At 43.6% G+C, this 24,982-nt stretch overlaps 1 protein-coding gene and 1 non-coding gene across 2 annotated transcripts; both read left to right on the plus strand.

Moving 5' to 3' along the window:
- Positions 1–1,594: 1,594 nt before the first annotated feature.
- Positions 1,595–1,718, plus strand: LOC132224774 (small nucleolar RNA SNORA25). The gene has a single exon (XR_009450728.1). It is a non-coding gene; the product is annotated as a small nucleolar RNA SNORA25 (small nucleolar RNA).
- A 2,074-nt stretch (positions 1,719–3,792) lies between these two features.
- Positions 3,793–24,921, plus strand: ADH7 (alcohol dehydrogenase 7 (class IV), mu or sigma polypeptide). The gene is made up of 9 exons (XM_059664966.1): positions 3,793–3,944; positions 8,734–8,835; positions 9,720–9,858; positions 10,175–10,262; positions 10,361–10,577; positions 17,594–17,854; positions 19,304–19,439; positions 21,984–22,122; positions 24,205–24,921. The coding sequence occupies exons 1-9, from the start codon at positions 3,927–3,929 to the stop codon at positions 24,227–24,229; spliced, it is 1,125 nt and encodes a 374-aa protein (XP_059520949.1). The 5' UTR covers positions 3,793–3,926; the 3' UTR covers positions 24,230–24,921.
- The last annotated feature ends 61 nt before the right edge of the window (positions 24,922–24,982 follow it).

Raw genomic sequence — 24,982 nt, forward strand, 5'->3', positions numbered from 1 at the left:
TCTGGAGTCCTGCTCCATGTTTACGGAGAAGCCTGCGGGAGCCCTGGAAATGGATGCCAACAGAGGACACATCGCTGAACTAGCTGCGCACGCAGTGCCCTCCGGAGCCTGCCTGCCTCCCAGGCCTCTGCCTCCAGCTCTTGCCAGGCTGCCCTCCCGCTGCTGGGATGTCTGTGGCTGAGCTTCTCTGCCAGGACCAGCCCCTGCCCCTCCCTGAGGTGAAGAGTGGCCGGGCCCTGGTGTCCTGACCCGTTTTCCTCTCATTCTCAGCCAGATTCCTGGCACACGGATTCCTCCGTGGGCTTCTTTTTAAGGGAGGTCATGAGGGGAACTGACAACTGGGGTTCATATTTGCCCAGGATTCCTGGTCTCCTTGATGGGAGCGCCCCAGCCGCACTCAGTGGGAGAGCTGAGCGGATGGGAGTTCGGGGGAGCAGAGGCGGAGCCCCCCCTTATGAAATCTGTGCATCTTTCCGGGCAGGTGTCGCAGAAGAGCGTTTTCTGAGCCTGCCCAGCACCATCCCACACAGCAGTTCTGCGAGCTGGCACAGCGTCCTGGAAGGATTAGCCAAATCCTCTCCTGGGAGGGCAGAGCTGCGGGAACCCCACCCGCCCCTCTTTCCAGCCAGGCCCCTCACAGGGCTTGGCAGAGTCAAGGGTCAAAGCGGGCCCCAGCCTGCCTCCGCCTGCGCTGCCTGCTGGAGAGGAAACCTGAGGAACAAAGGCCTGGATGAAGCCGCACCCTGAATGCTTGGCGTTGGCTGAGCAAAGGTTGTTTGCGCTCATGGTGATTCCAGGTGGCTAGCCGTTGCGTGCTGCTCAGTGTTACAGTTGCTTGGCTGTTTCTGCTATTAAGCTGATTCAGCAATAAACCAGGGTCCTTTCCCTGTGCACGCCAAGGCCCTTTTCTTACTGGCTCGGTCCCAGCGTTATCCTTATTGTCATTTCTGAGTGTTTGACGGCGTGATGAGCGCTTCCACACACAGGGCCGCACTGAGGCTCCACAGGCCTCGGAGCAGGTGTGGTTTCCTCACCCCGGACGCTCAGAGCATTGAGTGTGTTGCCACGGCCCTTAGCAGTCGCGACTGGAGCAGATATTTCACCCAGTTCTCCTGGCTGCAGTGACCCTGTCCTCCCTGCTGTCCTCTGGGCCGGGGGTGAGCAGAGTCCTGGTCGGGGTCCATGACAGAAGCGGTCACTGAGGGTGAAGGGTCAGGGCTGTGAGAGGAGGGCTGACGCTCCGAGGCGGACAGGACCCCGTGGAGCGCACACACTCAGGGACGCGAGGTGGTGCCGAGTGTGCACAGGGTGACAGTCCCTATTGCCTGGGACTCTCCTGGGTTAAGCACCGACTTCCTGCGTCCTGGGACCCCCTTGGTCCCGGGCAAACACACGTGTGGATCATACTGTGCCCCTTGGCTCCACCTGAATTTCTGGAGGCACCTGCAGGGCAGGGGAGTCTTAGCCCCAAGCGTTTAGGGGAGGTTCTGGGACTGCATAGTTGATTTCTGCAAAACAGTTTATTTTTGAGCCTGGACTCCAGGTCATTTTGTCTAAAGTGGTTGCATTTTAAATATTTAAAAATATGAACCTTTGTTCATTTCAAAGAGAGCTTATGGGACTAAAACCAGGAGCTCTTAATGCTGTGACCTAAAATTGAAGTTCTTAGGATGTGATAGACACTCAATAGTGCTATTTTGTCCTGAGGAGATATAGGATAAAAATAAATAAATCTGAACCTTTGGTTGCCAATGGGAACCTAGTTAATAATAATGCTGTTTGCTACTTTTTTGATCCAGGGAGTATAGGAAGTGCTTTACCATCCTCACCACTGACCCCCAGGACAGGCGTGTAACGCATTGATTATTATTCCCATTTAACCAGTGTGGTAGCCGAGGTTGTGCATATTTCCGCGAGGCCCCAGGTCCTGAGGCAGGTGTGTCTGTCACCGGAGCCCTCACTCCCGCAGCTCATTCTCAAAGCCCCTCCTGTGCGTTCTGTCCTGGGCACATTAGAGTTCATGGGTATTTGGAGATTCGCACATGTCTTTGGAGGCTCCTGAAGCGGCACCAGGCTCACAGCGTTTACTAGTAGGAGATTTAGGAACCTGAGAGATTGGGCCCCAGAATTTCATAGAAACACTGTGGAAAGGTTTGCAAGAGACATTCAGCTGGCAACTCCTCCAAACCTAAGATTAGGACGGATGTGCTGTGTGATCCAGCATGACTGTGAACTTTTTTAATAGGTTACCTTCCACGTTGCAGCTTTTGACATGTTATCATCCAATCAGTTCTCCTGGAGAAGGGAGTAGGACCATAAAGCTTACACAGATGTTAAACCGCACTCAACACCCCTACTTTCTGTAAAATATGTTTTTTAGATTAATGTGCTATAAGGTTGTGCCAGGGCCTCAACTGGGAGGGAGTTTACCAAATGAGTATTTTTGTATTTGTGCTGGCACTTCCCAGGCTGGTGCTCTTTTTTGTCTTTGTTCATAAGTAAACAACTTTCCGTTGCTGAGGTAAAGTTTGGTTTCTTTGGTTTGAAGGCTGAGTCTCAGAATACTTGTGTGTCCACACCTGCTGCACTTTGTCTGATGATGCCTGCAAGGCGGGCCTGGTTTCTCAGCCTTTGCAGCTAAAACAATGGCTCACACTCAAGCCTCATCGCCTGGTAGTGCTTTTATTTTACCTGGTGGTTCTAATTTGGCTACAGGGCTAATCCTAATGACTGGTTCTGAATTAGACGTAAATATATTTTAAATCGTGTCTATAATACTTGATATAATGCATTGAGAGCGGTCTCTGTGGTAAAGCTTATAATAGTTTTTCAAAATAAAGTTTTGTGTATAGCGGTTACCTGAAAAGGACTTTGGAGTCTAAACATCTTTGTCTAAAGACTTAGAAAAACTCTCCTGCTCTTTCAGTCCACAAGAGTAAAATCTCCCTTGTGTAGAATTAATTTACTTGGAGGTGAATGTGCCAGTGTGTCCCCAATACTATGATTAATAAAATCTGTCTAGGACACTCTCGCAGCAATGCATTCTGTACATTTCAGTGTCATTGCATCTTATATGAAGAAGTAGCGTGTGAAGCGGTTAAACAGCTACTTCAGGAGGTTAAGCACTTGCCCACGTAGGTGGAAGCCCTTTGGCCTCTGAGAGCCAGCGTGCAGGCTGCGTTTCAGTTTGCCTTCTGCCCTGCACAGTGCTCCCACGTGCCAGGCCCAAACTACACAACCAAATGAGACAGCTCTGTGTATAATGGGGATTTGGGTCCAGATAGTAATTTGGACCACATTTAGGGGCAACAAGCTTCACTTTTCTTTCTATCCCCCAAACACCTAGAAACTACTGTGGCCCACAACTAAGCTCCATGTGCCCCGACTCTCCTTCCCGCCCATACCTTCTATTCTGATTTGATTGCATCTCCATGGCCCCATTGCCATTTATGTTTAATTATAGGCTTTCCACAAACTACATCAAGTCTTTGCAGAATGAAGCAGAGCACAAATACAAATATTCACACACATCCTGAAACCGGGCAGAGCGGCTGAACGTATTCAGAATGTATTTTTACTGAACTGTGTTGAATTCACTAACCTGACCTGTGTCTAAATCCCTAACTCTAAGGCAGATAACAATGCCTCCAGATAACAATAACCCTTCTCAATAGGTTGGATTATTCTATCTTTGTTAGATCCCTAGTGTTGGTTTGCTCAAAAGTCACTGTATTTATTTTCATGACTTGCTCTGCAAAGGGTGGGGCGGCATGGACCTTTGAAAAGTTTTCGTGAGTCATATTGCTGAAGGCGGATTTGAGCTGGACTATTTATCCGAGGGTACAAGATGCTGTTACAGCAGAGTGAGCCAAACATCAGCGAGAAACAGCCTGTTGACTGAAATACAGAACCAGGGGGAAGGCAGGATGAGCACTGCTGGAAAAGTAAGAACATTTCTGTATCCTCATGATCTTGTTGTAATAATGTGGGCTTGATTTTTAGAACTTGAACACTTAAAAGTAATTATTTGGGATATTTCTTGAGGAATTAGGTGCCTGGGAGGAGACACGGGGTGGGGGGTGGGGGACATATCAATGTGCCAATAAAAATGAGATAAAACAATATATGGAAGGTTTCTTAGTAAGACATTGATGGAAAATGGAGAAATGGTTTATACTGTTTTTACTGTTTAAAGTGGTTTATACTGACAACATTAATAACTTAATTTTAGGATAGTTAGGCATTTGCTCTTGGAAGCAAAATATTTCCATAAAGAGACTTTCCATCGTCTCATTTACATGCGGCATTCAGCTCTGTTTCCGTGGGAGACCAGGGCTCATTCCCAGATGTTAGGAAAGGTTTTCCTGCTGTTAATCATGGAAAAATGCTAATTCTGGAATGCAGAGTAGACATCAAAGTATCATGCTTTTAAGATTTGTTAAGGATATAGTTTTAATCACAATATAAGTTTTTAAAAATCCTTATAAACAGGAATACATTATAGTAAAGTATATTTATTCTTTAAAAAAATGAATTGACAATAACTTTAGAAACAGCTTTGGCATTTTCTCATTTACAAATTGGTCAGTACAGTTCCTTGCATTAAATCAGTAGTTCTCAACCTGTGGGTCGCGACCCCTTTGGGGGTCAAACGACCCTTTCACAGGGGTCGCCTAAGACCATCCTGCATATCAGATATTTACATTACGATTCATAACAGTAGCAAAATTACAGTTATTAAGTAGCAACGAAAATAATTTTATGGTTGGGGGTCACAACATGAAGACCTGTATTTAAAGGGCCAGAAGTTCGAGAACCACTGCTTTAAAAGATAGATGATTGCTTATAGCATTAGGTGCTTTTCTTTGTTTTATTCATTTGATTGTTTTTATTTAAGTAACTTTGCCTTTAGCCTGACTTAAGGCTCCAAAAAATGAAGATGTCTTTGAAGTCTGGGTAATGTGACAAGTGAGGAGGCCATATGTTGTTAGAATTAGAAATCATTGATCCTGGAATTGAATTGAAGTTGAATGAAAGCATTCTAATTTGGGTCAGTAACCCAACAAAAACTAAATTAATTGGGAAATTAATTTTGCACTATAGAAGCTAGCGACTCTAATGAATTTTATGGTTGGAAGGTATCTTTACAATCTCTAACTCCATCCAACCAACTAGTTATGCCGCCTCCATAAAATGGATATCTAGTCATTGTTAGAACATTTCCAATGCTGGAGAACTCAGTAGGCTTAAGGCAGCACTTCCTAATTATAATTAATAATACAGTGTATAATTTAAGATAATTTAGTAGAGAAGCTGTGTAATTTTGAGATAGAGATGGTTATGTGATAGTGTGGTTTGCATAGGGGTTATATATGTTCCAAGTTGCTCCAGTGTTTCAGTGTAGCTCATGAGAGCAAGGGCTCCCTTTACATTGGGGATTGCTTTTCCCCTGGTTATCTCCAATAATAAAAGCGTAATATGCTAATTAAGCCTGATGGCCGAACAGCAGATGACCTTCCGGATGACCTTCCGGATGACCTTCCAGAGGAAGCCCAAGCTGTGAGAGCCGAGGCGCCACGTGGCTGCGAGGGCTGAGCCCCTTGCATGAATTTTGTGCATCGGGCCTCTAGTAATAAATGTTTAGTTTGCTCAGGCTGCCATAGCAAAGGACCACAGACTGGGTGGCTTACACAGCAGAAATGTAGTTTCTCACAGTTCTGCAAACTAGAAGTCTGAGATCAAGGTGTCAGCAAGGTTGGTTTCCTCTGAGCCTCTCCCCTGGTCTTGTGAATGGCCATCTTCTTTCTGTTTCCCCATGGTCTTCTCTCTGCATATGTCTGTGTCCTTATGCAGACACTGGTCCTATTAGATGAAGGCCCATTCTAATAACATTATTTTAACTTAATTACCTCTTTAAAAACTCTATTTCCAATTACAGAGACATTCTGAGGTACTTGGGGGTCAGGACTTCAGCATATGAATGTTGGGTAACACAATCTGGCCTATAGCAATAATCACCCTAGAGAACCAAGATAGTGGCATAGGTAAACACAGGTACTTGCAGCCTCCCACAACCACATCAAAATTACAACTAAAATACAAAATAACATCATTCAGAGCTTCCTGAAACCTGGCTGAATAGTAGTTTTACAACCAGAAAATTAAAGAAGAAAGCACATCTAGACTGATAGGAGGGGTGGAGGTGAGGAACAGGCTGGTCCAACACCCATGTGTGACTATTTTAATTGGGAGGAATATCTTGGCTGAGGAAGCCTTCCTTGAGGAGCAAGGGGTCCCATCCCCATACCTTGCCCCAGCCCAGGGTTCCAGAGCTGGGAAGAGAAGTTCCCATAACTTTAGGCTGTAAAAACAAGCTGGGATTGTGGCTGATTAACAAGGAGGCTATGGCAATCCCAGATTTTCCTTTAAAAGGGCCAGGAGCACAGACTTACCCTTATTCACTCCATCTGAGCTCCAGCTCTGGGGCAGCAGCTTGAAAGGATTCTATTGAGGAATCTATTGTTTCCTTTTTTTTTTTTTTTTAACTATAGTCTACCTTCAACATTACTCCATGTTTGTTTGAGGTGTACAGCACAGTGGCCAGACAATCACAAACCTCACAAAGTGTTACCCCAACACTGCCAGTCCCCACCTGGCACCATACACAGTCATCACAGCATTACTGACTGTATCTCCTATGCTGTACTGTATATCCCTATAACTGCTTTGTAACTACCAATTTGTACTTCTTAATCCCTTTACTTCTTTCATCCAGTTCCCCAATCCTCCTGCCCTCTGGGGTTCACCAGTCTGATCTCTGTGTCTAAGATCAAGATACTCTTAAGTAGGGTATGAAGTTTTAGTTATGCAAGATGAATGAGATCTGGAGATGTAATGTACAGCGTGGTGATGATAAGTTAACACTATTCCATTAAATACTTGAAATTTTCTAAAAGGATAGATCTTAAATCTTCTTAACACATAACACACTCACACACACACACACACACACACACACACACACACACACACACTCTACTAACTATCTAGAGATGATGGATAAGTTATTTAGCTTGATTGTGATGATACATATAATATCAAGTTATAGTTCTTAAATATATTCAATTTTTATTTGTCAAAGATATCTCAATATAGTTGCCAAAAAAATAAAATGTTACCATCTATGCCAGGACAGTGTAGCTCAGCAGTTGAGCATTGACCCAGGAACCAAGAAGTCATGAGTTTGATTCCTGGTCAGAGCACATGCTCAGGTTGTAGACTCAATCCCCAGTAGGGGGTGTGCAAGAGACAGCTGATCAATAATGTTTCTCTCTCATCAGTGTTTCTATCTCTATCCCTCTCCCTCTCTCCCTAAAAATCAATGAAAACTTTTTTTAAATGTTACCATCTACAAGAAAAAAATTTTAGTATCCTGATGTGTACTTACAAATTATTTTCTAACTAGAGGCCCGGTGCACCAAATTCATGCACTTGCGGGGGCGGGGGGGGGGGCGGGGTCCCTCAGCCAGGCCTGAGCCCTCTCAGTCTGGGAGCCCTCGGGGGATATCCTTAGCGCTGCCATGGAAGTGGGAGAGTGTCCCGCCACTGCTGCTGTGCTCTCCAGCTGTGAGCCCAGCTCAGGGCTTCTGGCTGAACCTCACTCCCGCTGTGGGAGCACACTGACCAACAGAGGGCAACTCCTGCGCTGAGTGTCTGCCCCCTGGTGGTCAGTGTGCATCATGTGACTGGTCATTCTGCCATTTGGTCAATTTGCATATTATCATTTTATTATATAGGATAATGAATTGCCTATTTTGCCTCCCCTTCTACTATACTGGGTAGTCTCATTAAATAAAAAGTTATTATGGACTTAAAATAGAACATTTTATCATTTTTATAAACATAAAAACCTGTTTATAACTGAGGAGAACAATTACTGCACTATATATTTATTAACTTATTATATTTTCCTCCTTACGTCCTTTGCATGTATATTTAAATGTGAGTATATTATGTAGGAGGGCAGCAGTAATAGGAGTGGATGTATCTCTTCCTGCTTTTCTTTTAATTTTGATTAAGCACTGGATGCATCAAAAATATTTACTTCTGTAATTTTCTGCTTTAAGCATTTAAGACCCAATTAGATGCAAAAACTGGGCTAGGTATAAAAAAGGGACACAGAGATGCAAACTGACAGGTTGAGTCACCCAGGAACTCATTCTATATACTTCATGACATTTGTGGTTCTCTTCATCTCTAACCATGCTAATTTTCTAATTTCCTCCCCATTGTTACATGATTATACAGCGATTAAATACTAGCTTAAATTCTTACAGAAAAATCAACAGCATTATCTGTTTTATAAATTTGCCCTTGTGGATAAGTGATACAAAGATGACAGCTTTGTTAGTTTGAAGTTGTAGTACAAGAACCTAATTTAGTGAAGTATTATGTTTCACTAAAACCCCCCACAAAGGGCTGGAAAGGCTGTCCAGGCCTAGCTCAGCCCTGCTTCTCATGTGACTATGGATCAATCATTCAGGTTACATTTCTCATATATCAAAGCACACAAGATGATTCCTAATGATTACAATTCTAGTTTTAATGAAAATAATCCTGGTTAAATTAGAATGTCAAATAAAATCTTTTATTCATTTTTTTAAAATTTTTGTGTGGACTATGCATATATACAGACATAATTAAGACCCATTTTAATTCTCACCAATTTCTTAGGTTATTAAATGCAAAGCAGCCGTGTTATGGGAGCCGAATAAACCTTTTTCCATTGAGGAAATAGAAGTTGCCCCACCAAAGGCTAAAGAAGTTCGTATCAAGGTAAGGAGCCTTAGAATACATAAGCCTAAAATGCTACCCCAACTATCTTGAATATATCATTATTTGAAGTTGGATTCTTGAATAAAGAGGTGTTTCTCAAATTTTATACATTATTTTTCTTAGTGGTTCTTGTTTATTGTTAAGGGTCTTGTCATGTTGGTTATGAAATTAATGGCAATTATTCATTAAAAACAGCACTACTAATCTGCTCTATTAAAACTTTTACTTGTTGAATTTTTATTGACATGATTCTGATTTTTAAAAATGGTTAGTAATCACAACTAATGATTTCTTTTAAAAATTTTTGGAAGTCAGATAGTATTGAGATTACTTTTCCCAAAGAATGAGAAATTCACTTGTGTCTGGAGAAACAATAGCTTCCTGGAGTGTTCCCTGTTCCTTTGTTCACAGCCTAAGCATTGGTTTGGACACCAGGTTGTTGAGTAGATGTTGCTGCCGGTCGTTCTTTGATCTTCTGTTACTTATACACTCTAGTAAGATTTTGCTCCTCACTTACCTTCATGCATGCCATTCCCATCACCCTTCATTAATAGGTCCTAAGAGGGCCTGGCTATAAGAATCTACTTTTGTACTGGTCACATGGTAACATCTGCATATCTCACAAGAGCACCAATTTGCTATAGACAGACATTGAGATTCAAAGTAGGGTCAGAGGCAGCAATATTGTAAATCAATCCCTTGATGAGTGGGATCATGTCCGATGGTTGGTATTAAGCTCAGAATCTTCTATGAGTCAACACTATTATATTTGGCAATCAAACTGAATAAACAATTATAATCTTTTCAAGATTGAGGTAGATGTCCTCCCAACTGTGAAGTGACCAGTGTGCTGATTGGTGCAATGTTCTTGTCTTTGAGCACAGATTTTGGCCACAGGAATCTGTCGCACAGATGACCATGTGATTAAAGGACTAATGGTGTCCAGGTTTCCAGTGATTGTGGGACATGAAGCAACTGGCCTTGTGGAAAGCATTGGAGAAGGAGTCACTACAGTGAAACCAGGTGTGCAGATAACACGTCACAAGTTTGAGATAAGTAGGGTCTGATTATCCTAGCAAAGGAAACAGCACAACTAGGGATTAGCAGAGACAGCCTTGTCATAATTTAGGAGGATAAAAGGATACAGGGAGAATTGAATGACACTGAGTGAAGTTTAATTTGGCAGTCTCGAACTTTAGCAAGCAAATCTGCTGCTGCTTATACATTTTAGAATACTTTTAAGAAATTCTTGTATGTGGCATGGGCCCAATTCACAATTGTTTATTTCATATTTTAATGTTAATAACCAACATCTTATATCATGGTGATTTCCCTCTAGGTGACAAGGTCATCCCCCTCTTTATGCCTCAATGTAGAGAATGCAATGCTTGCCGCAACCCAGATGGAAACCTTTGCATTAAGAGCGAGTAGGTTTTGGACATTTTTACTCTTATGCCATTTAAATTGTTCCAGTGCTAAATTTTGCACTGAATTAACTGACCTGTGTATTTGATGTGTCAAATAGCATTACCGGTCGTGGAGTACTAGATGATGGCACTACCAGATTTTCATGCAAGGGCAAACCGGTCTACCACTTCATGAACACCAGTACGTTTACTGAGTACACAGTGGTGGATGAATTCGCTGTTGCTAAGATTGATGACTCAGCTCCTCCTGAGAAAGTCTGTTTAATTGGATGTGGGTTTTCCACAGGATATGGGGCTGCGATTAAAACTGGCAAGGTAAGAAGCAGGATGGGTTAGTTTCTTCCTTTTTGCTTTTTCAATGATTTTCTTGGAATCCTAAAGGCTTTTGAAAACATTATATGCAGGCTGTTTCTACACAATGCCAAATCAATTGGAGGAAAAGTGAAAAATTCAGATTAGACATTTTACTTCTAAACAAGTGAAAATAAAATACCTAGATTTAATTGTGTTTCCTCGACATTTCCTTCAGGTTTATTTCTAAATTTTAAAATTCAGATTCGGAAACACATCCTTTTTCTTTCACAAAATAGGTACCAATGCTGGTTTGTTAGTGTGCTAGGGCTGTCATAGCAAAGTACCACCGACTGGCTGTCCTAAGCCAAAATTTATTGTCTCACATTCTGGAGACTAGAACCAAGGTGCTGGCAGGACTGGTTTTCTCTGCGGGCTATGAGTGGGGGATCTGTTCCAGGCAGCTCTCCTTGGCTCTTCTCACTGTGTCTCTTCCCATCGCCTGTCAGCTATAACAGTCTTTGTGTCTAAATTTCCCTTTTCAGAAGGATACAAGCCATATTCGATTAGGGCCCGCCCTAATGAGCTTGCTTTAACTTGGTTACCTCTGCAAAGATCCTCTCTCCAAATGAGATCACATTCTGAGGAACTGGGATTAAGACTTCAGTATATGAATTTGAAGGGAACACAATTAAATCCATAATAGCTGGTATATAAGATGAAAACATGAATGAGGGTTGTTGTTTTTTTCCTAGAACAACAACAAAATAAAATTCTGGCTTATTGTCTGTTTTTGGCATATGAATGATTTTTTAAGAATGCTTATTTGGACTAAATTTATTTTACTCTTAATGAGTGCAAGAAGTAAGTAGAATAACATGTAATAATTTGTAATAGGACAGCCATTCGACAAACAATAATGTGGTATGCTATCAACTCCAAAGTCTTTAAAAAACTATATATGTTCATTGAGTTCAAATCTGTAACTTAAACTCTCTCCAAATTCTTTTTTCCAACTCCCTCCCAGACATCTCCATTTGGATGTCTCACAGGCATTTCCAACTGAATAGGTATACAATGGAATTCTTAATTTTCTTACTCCCTGCCCCTCAAACATATTTTGCCCACTCCAATTTTCTTCATTCTTTATCTTCCCTCTCCACCACCTTAGATGAATCCCAACAGCAAGTCCTGTTAACTTTACATACAGGGTATATTATAAATATCTCCATTTTCTTCAGTGGACTATCATCATTATTTTTGACTGGACAGATGCAATGGCCTCCCTTCTGTTGTCTTTGTTACTCTTTTTAACCATCTCAAATAAATCTCCATTGATAAGCCAGAGTAATTTCATAAAACAAAAATGGAACACATTAGTTTTGCCACAAAATCCTTCAGTAATTTTCATACTTGGAACAATCTCATCTTACCCACTGTGAGCCAGCCACACCTGCCTCTTTTAGCATCCTGACGCCTGCTGAGCTGTTCCTGCATGGAGGCATTTACACATGCTATTCTGATTGTCTGGAACATTCATCTCCCAAATCCTCCTGTAGTTGTTTCCTATCACTCTTGCTCAGAGAACTTCTTGTTTTTCTGTCTACTCCAATGAAGAGAAACTTCTCCCATTATTCAAGGGAACATGGCTGCTTCATTAATAGTGTGTGTCCCAAATCTCAAAGGCTCATATCTTTAGTGGTACTTATTAGATGATAAGCTCCAGGAAGGTATGGAACGAGTCTCCTTTATGCACTATAGTACTTCCTTATGTAATCTCTAGTGAGCATTAGACTATGGTGGCTATGAAGGGTGATATTTTTAATCACTAAGGAGCTGCACCTCTAAGCAATTCTCCCTAGAACTCAGTCACCCATCTGTAGAGTGATAGTTTCTTGAACCTCCTCTCATCTGCCTCTGATTCTTTGACTTAATCAGAGCCTTTGTTTCTGCTAACTTTAGATTGTCCCCTCTACCCAGAACAACACATAGATCATCTATTGAAACAAGGAGGGCTTGGTGCCCTAGCAGGTTTGGCTCAGTGGATAGAGCATCGGCCTGCAGACTGAAGGGTACCGGGTTTGATTCTGCCCAAGGATACATGCTCTTGTTGCATTGTTGAGGGCTTGATCCCCAGTAGGGGTGTGTGCCGGAGGCAGCTGATCAATGATTCTCTTTCATCATTGATGTTTCCATCTCTCCTTCTCCTTTCCTCTCTGAAATTAATAAAATATACTTAATAAAAAGAAACATGGAGGTTTAACTTTGATTAAAAAAAAAACCAATTTATTTTAAAATGACTCAGACATATGGTTATTAAGTAAATGCTAGTCAGACCAAAATCTTTTTTTTTTAATTAAATCTTTATTGTTCAGATTATTACATTTGTTCCTCTTTTTTTCCCCCCCCATAACTCCCCTCCTCCCAGTTCCCGCCCCACCCTCCGCCCTCACTCCCCACCCACTGTCCTCATCCATAGGTGCACGATTTTTGTCCAGTCTCTTCCCACATCTCCCACACCCCTTTCCCCCCCAAGAATAGTCAGTCCATTCCCTTTCTATGTCCCTGATTCTATTATAATCAACAGTTCATTCTGTTCATCAGATTATTAATTCACTTGATTCTTAGATTCACTTGTTGATAGATGCATATTTGTTGTTCATAATGTGTATCTTTACCTTTTTCTTCCTCTTCCTCTTCTTAAAGGATACCTTTCAGCATTTCATATAATCCTGGTTTGGTGGTGATGAACTCCTTTAGCTTTTCCTTATCTGTGAAGCTCTTTATCTGACCTTCAATTCTGAATGATAGCTTTGCTGGATAAAGTAATCTTGGTTGTAGGTTCTTGGTATTCATCACTTTGAATATTTCTTGCCACTCCCTTCTGGCCTGCAAAGTTTCTGTTGAGAAATCAGCTGACAGTCGTATGGGTATTCCCTTGTAGGTAACTGAGTTTCTTTCTCTTGCTGTTTTTAAGATTCTCTCTTTATCTTTTGCTCTTGGCATTTTAATTATGATGTGTCTTGGTGTGGTCCTCTTTGGATTCCTTTTGTTTGGGGTTCTCCGAGCTTCTTGGACCTGTAAGTCCATTTCTTTCACCAGGTGGGGGAAGTTTTCTGTCATTATTTCTTCAAATAGGTTTTCAATATCTTGCTCTCTCTCATCTTCTGGCACCCCTATAATTCTGATGTTGGTACGCTTGAAGCTGTCCCAGAGGCTCCTTACACTATCCTCGCATTTTTGGATTCTTTTTTCATTTTGCTTTTCCGGTTGGATGTTTTTTGCTTCCTCGCAGTTCAAATCATTGACTTGATTCTTGCGCTCCTCTGGTCTGCTGTCGGGCGTCTGTATAATATTCGTTATTTCAGTCCGTGTATGCTTAATTTCTCGTTGGTTCCCCAATATAAGATCGAGGGTCTTATTAGTTTTCGTGTAGATCTCATTAAGTTTATCGACAGCTTCTAAACAGTTCTTGAGGGACCTTAAAAGTGTGGTTCTGAACTCTATATCTTCCATTGACAATTTTGTCCTGTTTCTTTGTCTCCGCATTTTGTTATGCTTCCTTGGTATACCCCCTAGTGGTCTTTGTTCGAAGTCTTATAGTTAAATCTTGATTGTTGTAGCTAATTCCAGGGAGGGTTTGACCTCCAGGCCAAGTGGCTATGAGAATCAGCTGTGTCAGCAGTGAGAGAACTTCTGTCCTCTAGGGAGGTGCTAATCTAGCCTTTGCCTGAGGCTATCCGGCAAATGCCTCTGTGCAGGGCTTGGGTGGGGCGGGTCGCACAGGATCAACAGGGTGGGCCGGAGAGAGCAGTTATGGCGGCTCTCAGTCCTGTCCCCAGGGGCTCTGCCTCTCTGAGTCCCAGCACCCGCTGCAAAGCTGGGAGAGAAAGCTGCACTCGCTCTGACGGAAGCCAGACAGTCCCGCTTCTCCCGTTTGAGCCTGGGTCCCTAAAGACTCGCCTGTATCTGGTGCTCAGAGTCTGCGACTCCCTCCCGATTGAAAACGCCAACCGCGCCCTCCGCCGCCAGCCCGCTCCGCGCACTCCGCACCTCAGAATTTGACTTCAGCACTGCGCCTCCTCTGAGTGTCCGTGTGCGTTTCTCTTTCCTCCTAGTTGTAGGACTTCCACTCAGCCAGCGTTCCTGTGGTTCTGGGTGATGTCCCTTCCGTGTTTTAGTTTCACTTTTGAAGTAGTTGTTCAAAGCAGCAAACTCCGGCGTTAACCTATGCCGCCATCTTGGTTCTCAGACCAAAATCTTAAACAGATTTAGCATAGCTTTGTGGAGACCTTAGAGCTCATTTAATCCTGTTATGAGATTAGATGAGGTTAAAAACTCCCATAACAAAAGTCTTTTATATGATGTACCCTTTTATAAAGGACTAGAGGCCCAGTGCACAAAAATCTGTGCACTCGGGAGGGTCCCTCAGCCTGGCCTGTGCCCTCTCGCTGTCTGGGACCCCTCGGGGAATGACCACCTGCTGGCTTAGGCCCACTCCCTGGGGGGATTGGGCCTAAGCTGGCAGTCAGACATCCCTCTGGCAGGCCAGGAGCCCTCGGGGGATGTCCACTTGCCAGCGGGGACCAGGCCTAGGTGCAGTCTGACATCCTTAGCACTGCTGAGGAGGTGGGAGAGGCTCCCACAACCACTGCTATACTGGCAGCTGTCAGCCTGGCTTGTGGCTGAACAGAGCTCCCCCTGTGGGAGCACATTGACCACCAGAAGGCAGCTCCTACATTGAGTGTCTGCCCCCTGGTGTTCAGTGTGTGTCATAGTGACTAGTGATTCCCAGTTGCTCTGCTGTTAGGGTCAATTTGCATATTATCCTTTTATTATATAGGACTAGGGGCCCGGTGCACGAAATTCGTGCACTGGGTGTGTGTGTGGGGGGGGTGTCCCTCGGTCCAGCCTGCCCCCTCTCACATACCAGGAGCCCTCAGGCGTTGACCCCCATCACCCTCCAATCGCAGGATCGGCCCCTTGCCCAGGCCTGACGCCTCTGGCCTAGGTGTCCGGCCCGGGCAGTGGGGACCTGCAGTGGCAGCGGGGGGCGCCGCGATCGCGCGGGCTCCGCCCCTGCCCCTGCAGGACGCCTCTGGCTGAGGGGTCCAGCCCGGGCAGCGGGGACCCACAGCTGCAGCGGCTCCGCGATCGTGGGCTCCGCTTTAGGCCCAGGCAAGGGGCCCCTAGCTCCTGGGACTGCCAGCTTCGACCATGCCCAGCTCCCATCGCTGGCTCCACCCCTACTTCCTGCTATCACTGGCCAGGGCGGAAAAGGCACCTGATTCTCCGATCATGGCTGGGAGGCAGGGCAAAGGCGGCCCCAGGGCAACCCTGGCCCCCAGCTCTTAGCTCCCCCCTGGGTTTCCGATCACTGTCAGTGGCAGGGGGCTTCTTCCTGCTTTCTCTTTCGCCTCCCTGCATTGTGCCTACATATGCAAATTAACCGCCATCTTGTTGACAGTTAACTGCCAATCTTAGTTGGCAGTTAACTGCCAATCTTAGTTGGCAGTTAATTTGCATATAGCCCTGATTAGCCAATGAAAAGGATATCGTCGTACGCCAATTACCATTTTTCTCTTTTATTAGTGTAGACAGAGGCCTGGTGCATGGGTGGGGGCCGGCTGGTTTGCCTTGAAGGATGTCCCGGATCAGGGTGGGGGTCCCGCTGGGGTGCCTGGCCAGCCTGGGTGAGGGGCTGAGGGCTGTTTTCAGATTGGCCACACCCCCTTCAGGGTGGGGGTCCCTGCTGGGGTGCCTGGCCAGCCTGGGTGAGGGGCTGAGGGCCATTTTCAGGCTGGCCACACCCCCTTCAGCAAGGGGGGTCCTGCTGCAGTGCCTGGACAGACTGGGTGAGTAGCTGATGACTGTAGGCTGGCCACAGCCCCTTCAGGGTGGGGGTCCCCACTGGGGTGCCTGGCCAGCCTGGGTGAGGGGCTGATGGCTGTTTGAAGGCTGGTCAAGCCCCCTAGCGGGGATCCTTACCCCATGAGGGTGGGGCCAGCCTGGGTGAGGGGCTGATGACTGTTTGCAGGCTGGCCACAGCCCCTTCAGGGTGGGGTTCCCCACTGGGGTGCCTGGCCAGCCTGGGTGAGGGGCTAAGGGCCATTTTCAGGCTGGCCACATCCCCTTCAGGGAGGCAGGTGTCCGGCTGTGGTGCCTGGCCAGACTGGGTGAGTGGCTGATGGCTGTTTTCAGGCTGGCCAAGCCCCCCAGCGAGGACCCTCACCGCAAGAGGGTATCGCTAGCCTGGGTGAGGAGATGATGGCTGTTTGCAGGCTGGCCACAGCTCCTTCAGGGTGGGGGTCCCCGCTGGGGTGCCTGGCCAGCCTGGGTGAGGAGCTGATGCCTGTTTGTAGGCTGGCCATAGCCCCTTCAGGGTGGAGGGTCCTGCTGGGGTGCCTGGCCAGTCTGGGTGAGGGGCTGATGGCTGTTTGCAGGGTGGCCACAGCCCCTTCAGGGTAGGGGTCCCTGCTGGAGTTCCTGGCCAGCCTGGGTGAGGGGCTGATGGCTGTTTGCAGGCTGGCCACAGCCCCCAGTCACCCAAGCTCCCAGTGGAGGCTGGCTGGAAGTAGGTATTGGGATTTATTTAGCTTCTATAATGGAAACTTTGTTGCCTTTTGCGGAGGCCACAGCCAACCAGAGCAGGCATGAAGCTTGGCTTCCTCCATTGCTGGAGCAACCAAGCCTCCTGCTTGCTCCAGCTCCGTGGCTGCCAGCTGCCATCTTGGTTGGGTTAATTTGCATATAGTTGCTCTGATTGGCTGGTGGACATGGTTTGGGCATAGTGAAGTTATGGTCAATTAGAATCTTTGTCTTTTATTAGTGTAGATTTTTATTTACTTGGCAAATACTGTTTTTGTTCCTTTTCTGTTCTCAGACCTTCTGTTTCTAATCCTCTTTGTGGCATTACCAACAGAATAAGTAATCCAATCCTAACAGCCTCTGAATTTTGTGTTCTTAATATTGCAAATACTTTACAGATTTAACGTGTTTTATCCCACCTCTAACACTTGCATGAACTTTTCTCTCCACAGGTCACCCCTGGTTCCACCTGTGCTGTCTTTGGCCTGGGAGGAGTTGGCCTTTCAGTCATCATGGGCTGTAAGTCGGCTGGTGCATCCAGGATCATTGGAATTGACCTCAACAAAGACAAATTTGAGAAGGCAAAGGCTGTAGGAGCCACTGACTGCATCAGCCCCAAGGACTCTACTAAGCCTATCAGTGAAGTGCTGTCAGAAATGACAGGCAACACTGTGGGTTACAGTTTTGAAGTTATTGGGCGTCTTGACACAATGGTAAGAGCCAAGATTAGGGGAACCACACAACATGTAAGCTATTTGATCATAAAAGGTAAAAGTAATTTTCTATGGCTTTATTAACAAACAACTATTGAAGTACGTATTAGGCAAAAGCTGGTGATGTGAAACAACCTTGCTTAAAAGTCAAAAGCTTATGAGCAGGTCTGCGTGACTAAAGTTAAGTATCACACCACACCACTCTCATGTAACTGGAGTGCAAGTTAGTCAATCATCTAAACAAATTTCTGCCTTCTCTTCCTTGTTTGCATATGTAAATTTATTGGCAAAGGCAAGCCCACTGCTTATACTTTAGCAAGCCAAATAGCACAAAGTGACTCCCTGAGGAGAGATGAGGAGATCCAGGGAGGAAATGGACTTTTCCAAATTTGGCAGTCTCTTCCTCCAAATCCTGGATGTATCCAACTCTCACTCTTTACACCTGAGATTAGTTTTCTCCGATCTAAATTTTCTTAAAATAGGAGCCTTCAACTTTCTCAAACATGGCTCCATTGTGGCAGCCTGCAGCACCAGCCCTCCATGTAGAAACAGGTGCCAAGCTCCTGGCTAACAAAGCCCCAGCTTGGGCAGGCTGAGGAGATTCTGAAATGTTAGACAAAGCCAATCTTGCTCATGATTGAGTAGTACATTTAATTCACTTTAATATTTTGGTAATTTATGAATAACTAGTCTTTAATTTACCATTGTTTATCACATTCTTTTCCTAGGGCACTTAGAATTATCCCACAGTAACAAATATCATTTTAGATTGTATGTTTACAGAGGTAACATAGACTATTGGACATACTGTTAGGGCCTGTTGATTTTCAGATGGTACCTTTATCAACACTGATCTCTGAAAAATGCCAACATCCATTGCTACAATCTAGCATCTATTCAAAAAACTATTAATGAAAAACCCCGATGGGTGAATGACCAGAAAATGTGGAGTTAATTTCAGAGATGCCACAAAAAAAAACCACAAAAACTTCTTTATCTCACATTTTATTTACTTTGACACTAAATTTAAAAAATAAGTTAATTCACTTAGTATAGTTAATTAGAGTTAGTTTAGTTCAAATAATTTTCCAAGGCTTATCTGAAATGGTGATATTGGTCTGAAAATAACACAGGAATTTCCCACTGTGCTTTGTGATCCATGACACACTGAAAATGTCAAGAGCATCAATCACAGTAATTTCTGCTTTCTGCCTCAGAGGGCAAATGTATGAAAGACTAAATTAAGACTAGAGTTGTGTTGAGAATTTTTAAACACAAACAAAAAACAAAAGGCATGTGGGCCTAATTTAGCATCATGACTTGGGAACTTGAACTGTGGCTATTCCCAAGTTCCATCTACTAGAACTGTGAGAGTATGTAGGACACTTATGAGCCCATGAGATACTGTGAAACATAAGAAACAAATAGCCTTCTTCATTTTAAACTTAGATTGATGCCCTCGCATCCTGCCACATGAACTATGGGACCAGCGTGGTGGTAGGTGCTCCTCCATCAGCCAAGATGCTCACCTACGACCCTATGCTGCTCTTCACTGGACGCACGTGGAAGGGATGCATTTTTGGAGGTAAGGATGGGGGAGCCTCTGACTCAGGAGGACTTGAATTCTGTTCCTTGGGTAAGTGATAGAAGCCTATTGTCTCATCAGATCTCCCTTAAAGGCCTTTGTTCCAAGGATGGGTATGAAGTGACCTAACATGAGACTGTGACCACAATGACACAAAACAAGGCCCACTTCTCACCTGATTTAAGGCTAATATTCTTGGGCACATTTTTAATAGTAACATTTTCAAATCAAGTTCCTCAAAGGCCCCAATGAGAGGCACCAGTGATCTTTCTATGGGAATGCTTTATCAGATAGGAAGTGCTGATTATATCCATTATTCTCAATATATGCAAGAACACGTATAAAAAATAGACTTTGTTCAATCCACAATTGCATCAGCAAAAAACTTCTGAACCCAAAGCCAAAACAAACAAACAAATATGGATTGTTTCATTTTATTGGGTCAATTGAGATTCATACCAAAATGACTGAAAGAGACAATGATAAATTCTCACTCCTGGTTGTATATAAACTATCAGCAGGATTTTATACAGCTGATGTCTCCCTTTTCCTCAAAATCTCTGTTCACTTGGCTCCTAGATATTATTTTGTTTGTTGTTCTTATTCTGTTTCTTCTACTCCTAGCTCAGTAGTCACTCCTTCCAGGAATATTTGCTGGCGCCTCCACATCCTCAGATCTCCAACTTTGGTGTCTGTCCTCAGATCCTTTCCTTATTTCCATGTTCTTCCAAGGTAATTCCCTCTGGTCTCATGGCTTTAACTTTATATCTTCAGCCTAGGCCCCCAAGTGAGCTACAATTGCCTACCTGACATATCTACTTTGATATTTGATATTTGATAGACAAGCAAACTTAACCTACCCCAAACCACTCCTGATGCCACCACCTCTGCCCTAACCCCCAACCTACTCCTCCTACAGCCTTCCCATCTCAGTAAAAGATGGCTCCATCATTCCTGTTGATCAGGCCCCAAACCTTGCATTACACTCTTTCTTTCATGCAATGAATGTTTTAGCAAATCCTGTTGGCTCTATTTTCAAAGTATACCCAGGGCCTGGCCATTTCTCAACATCACTTGTCCAGGCCACCATCAGCAACTCTCAGCATTGTTAAATGGTCTCCCTGCCCTGGCCCTTGTCCCCTATATAGAACATTCCCATAGAGCAACCAGACTGTGACTATATAATAAAGTTGCATCTTACTGGTTATGTCACATAAGATTGCATCCAATTGGTTAATTCTTGTTACCAGGAATGCTTACAAACAACTATAAGCACCTGATTTTTTTTTTTCAAAAAGTCACTTTGGAGCAAAAGGAGTAGGTAATTACTATTAATTTTTTTTTTGTAAATTGATCAAAATTATGCTTATTTTTTGTCAGATTGGGAAAAAAAGAATGTCTGTTTAGGGGTGCCACAGAATTTTAGTAATTAGTTTACTAAAGTTTCTCGCTCAGAATAAAATCCCCAAACATGCAATGGCCAGAAGGTGCCCTGTGATCTGGTCCCCCGTCCCCAGCTGCTATTCTGTTCTCACTCTGCTCCAGCCACTGGCCTCCTCGCTGTTCTCACTTGCCAACTCTCCTCAACGCTTTTGCACTTACTCTGCCTTCTCCCTGAAATACTCCTTCCCTAGATTCCTGCCCAGCTCATTGCCCTCACGTTTTTGTATGAATGTCACTTAACAGGCAGGCCTTCCCTGAGCTTCATGAAATAGCAGTCCCTCCTGCTCCCACCTTGCCTGTCCCTCTAGCACTGCCTATGGCCCCTTACTCTGTCTTTCTCCTCCTGCTGTCACTGGCTGACGTCCTCTGCATTTGCCTGTTTATGGTCAGTCTCTCGGCAGTAAAATGAGAGGCTTCCCATGCTTCTTGGGAGCAGGGACCTCATATGTTTTGCTTTGCTATAGTCCCTGCCTGGTACCTGGCACTAGGGTATACTCAATAGGTATTTACTGAATAATTGAATTTTACTTCTAATATTCCTGTGTAATCTGTAATCTCACCACTTCGCACAAATGGTCAAAGTCAATATCTCTTAGTGTTTGTTCGTCAGTTCACGTCTTATTTCCCCTAAGAAGCCAGCTCTAAAGAACTGCCTTTATGCAAAGCAGCCTCTCATGGTCATGCCCCAGATGATGCTGTGGAAAGAGAACAAGCTTTCCTCGCATTGAACATTGTGTGTGTCAGGGTGACCTCGACAAGAGCTGAACAGCAGAGAGCTGAGTGGGCTCAAGAGATAGTGACAGGACAGGCAGTGGAACTGGAAACAATGAATTAGAGATGCATTTTTTTCTGTAAAGTAAAAAAAAACACAATTCTATAAAAGGAACAGAGATATGGGGCAGCTAGAAGGAGATGTGGGGTCATGAAAGGTTTTTATGGGGGGGAGAGGGGTTGGCCTTTGGGAGAATAGCTTATTGGTGTGCAGTTGAGAATACTTCCATATAGGAAAAGGTAAAAATGCAGAAGAGACAAGATACAAATATAATAAAATATAAATATTATTTAGTAAAGTCTAAAGAGAAAATGTGTGCTTATTTACAGGTTGGAAAAGTAGAGATGATGTTCCAAAAATAGTGAATGATTTCCTGGCAAAGAAATTTGACCTGGACCAGTTGATAACCCATGTTTTACCTTTTAAAAAAATCCAAGAAGGATTCGAACTGCTCTATTCAGGGAAAAGGTACTTGTTTTTTTGTTTTTGTTTTGTTTTGTTTTATGGTGATCTCATCTCCGCTCCACAGGCTACCTTAACAATTCAATATTTATAAAAATACCAGTTTCTTTCATATTTTATTTCTCATTTTTTAAGCTAGTAAGAAATGATATGGCTGATTACTTTTTTGTAGACTTTGTACGTCATTGTCCTGCATTAAATTTTTAAAAATCCTCTGGGCTTTTGTTTTTCTACACCGGATTGGTTTCATCTTGGCTATCTTTATTTCATCATAAAGATGCTAGCTTGTTCAAGAAATGCTACATTTTCTTGCTTTACACTTTTCAAAGTGCTTTTTCAAATGTGCTTTCTTCAGATGCTTGCAGGTGAGATATGATAACAATCTTCAGTTGAACAAACTAAGGTTGTGAGACACAAATAACTTGCCAGACCTTGTAGGGGCAGCACCAGGATGCAAGCTCAATGCAAAGCCTGTGCTCTTTTCACCACGCCCCGGATTCCTCCCACAGAGCTGGCAGGCTCCAGGCACACATGGGTGTTCCTTTTAATCCTCACCCAAGGATATGTTTTCATAGATTTTTAAAAACATTTTTATTGATTTCAGAGAGGAAGGGAGAGGGAGCGAGATAGAAACATCAATGATGAGAGAATCATTAATCAGCTGCCTCCTGAACATGCCCCAATCTGGAGATCAAACCCACAACCTTGTGGTGTACAGGACAACTCTCCAACCAACTGAGACACCCGGCCAGGGCCAAACATGCGTGTTCTTGTCACTATTGTTGTTACTTCTGAGGGCTGGGCAAGGTTAGAGGTAGAATAGGAAAAATCCACACAAACCTCACTACAATGTCTGCTCATGGATGCTTGGAACAGCAATCAGGGAGCCTGTCTACTAGATGAAATGACATTTCACTCACTGGGTCTCTACATACTTATTGAACATCCACTGTGTTCCAAGGTCTTGGGTGTCATTAGCAAAAGAAACTAACTGTATGTTAACCTGAGATCCAAATTCTCACTTAAGTTTCCCCTTGAGTGCGTTTCCAATGTTGTCTGGTGTCTCTACATCTGGTCTAGACCACCAGGTCATTGTATTATGAACATACATTCAAACTGCTTTTAAGCAAGGAAACAATGGGCTAAATGGTCAGAACAACCTTCACTCAGTTAAGCAAAACAAATAGCTTAATATGGCCAGTTTGAAACATAAATTCTGCTCTCAGGAATTTTGCTTCCAATATCACAAGTTGAGCTTTCTAAACCCAAGCTCTTCATTTCCACCTACTTCCTGCATGGCCGCACTTGTGTCCCACTTGCATTAACTTCACCCCAGATAATTCTTCCACCAGTACCTCTCACCTCAGCAAGCAGTGCCCCCTTTCTGCTTTTACAGACTAGCAGCGGAGCATCACCTTTGACTTCCTCACCGTTGTCCACCACATGCAAACAGATGCTGAGCCCCAGCGATGCAACCCCAGGGTCTCCTCCAGTTCGCCTCCCTCTCATCGTCCAGAGCATTACTTAGTTCAGTCCAGCCATCTCTCCCCTGGGCGCGTTAACACAGTAGCGTGAAACAGGTCTCCTGCTTTCCTGTATTTTCCCATAGTGGTCAGGCCCTCACTACGCTGCTAAAACTCAAAGTTGCCCAAAACAGCAATTCCTTTGCATGGTTTTGAAAGCCTTTGCTATTCATTTACTAATATATGTGGTCATTCCACAGTAAGGGCTTAGCACCTGCTCTACCCTCAGGGCCAGGCTGTGGGGATAAAGTGAGGGAGAAGGTCTCACCTACTGCCACAGTCTCCAGGCGTCCAATAGTTTAAGCACCATGCATCACCTTTCATAGGCTTCTTCATGCCTTCTCTTCAGCCAGAAAGTCCCTTTCCCTGTCAGCCTGCTGCGGATGTGCTTATCAGAGACTCGGGAGAAGGAAAATTCACTGGTATGGACCTCAAGCCTGGAAGGATTTCCAACAATAGAATTTACCTAAGTTTCCTATAACAGATAGAAAGGGTAATTTCATAAACTGTTCTTGTTTGGAAGGTATGGGCACAAATTACTAAAGATGATCATTTTACATTTCAGCATCCGAACTATTCTGACGTTCTAAGTGGCAGGAGTCTGTGCTGTGTGATGGAGACCTGGCTTCCCTTCTACTCTCCCCTCTGTGAATCGTGGACAAGCAGCTGAGGACTTGGTGAAGAGACACAATCCTTATGAAATACATATTTAAAGTCTGATTGACACCTGGGAATTAGCAGGGGGCTTGGGTCAACAATATTAACATTTAAAATTTACATTTTGCAAGGCTGTAATGATATATTTTGAAAAAGCATGCTTGCATTTTTAAGTTGGAATACAGGTTTTAACCAACTGCCACCACTTAGAGCAGATTTAGCATGGAAAGATGACATATGTATTTCCTAAAGTAATACTCATTTTGTGGATTTTTTAAAACATATTATAAACATTCCTTTTTTATTGCAATTTAAATTTAAAAAATTGTTATGAATTAATTTGAATTTGGTTTTAAAGTCAATTCTTTGCATGGCACAAGTTGATTAGATTAGGAAAGAACTAGGGAAGTTCTTTAATGATTAACTTTATGAATCATCATTATATAACTAGGTGAATCTGAGAAATCATACTACCAGTACACATGAAACTATTTGCCAGCCTATATAAATATTTCAGAATACATACCTTTCATAATGCTACTTAAATATCAAAATGCTGATAGAATCAAATTGTAATATATATTTTAATGTTTGGTTCAATAAAGTGGAATTTTAAGTCCTTTAATGTCTGTTTACTTAGCAATGACCCCTTTCAACAAAAATATATTTTCAGTTTGGTACAACTA

This window comes from Myotis daubentonii, chromosome 1 (genome assembly GCF_963259705.1).
Source record: "Myotis daubentonii chromosome 1, mMyoDau2.1, whole genome shotgun sequence".
In the NCBI taxonomy this organism is placed as follows: domain Eukaryota; kingdom Metazoa; phylum Chordata; class Mammalia; order Chiroptera; family Vespertilionidae; genus Myotis; species Myotis daubentonii.

Excerpts from the sequence above, each read along its gene's own strand:
- ADH7 (XM_059664966.1), top strand. Across the intron at positions 9,859-10,174 it reads AGTCACTACAGTGAAACCAG|GTGACAAGGTCATCCCCCTC; the intron begins GTGTGCAGATAA and ends ATTTCCCTCTAG. Across the intron at positions 19,440-21,983 it reads GAAGGGATGCATTTTTGGAG|GTTGGAAAAGTAGAGATGAT; the intron begins GTAAGGATGGGG and ends GCTTATTTACAG.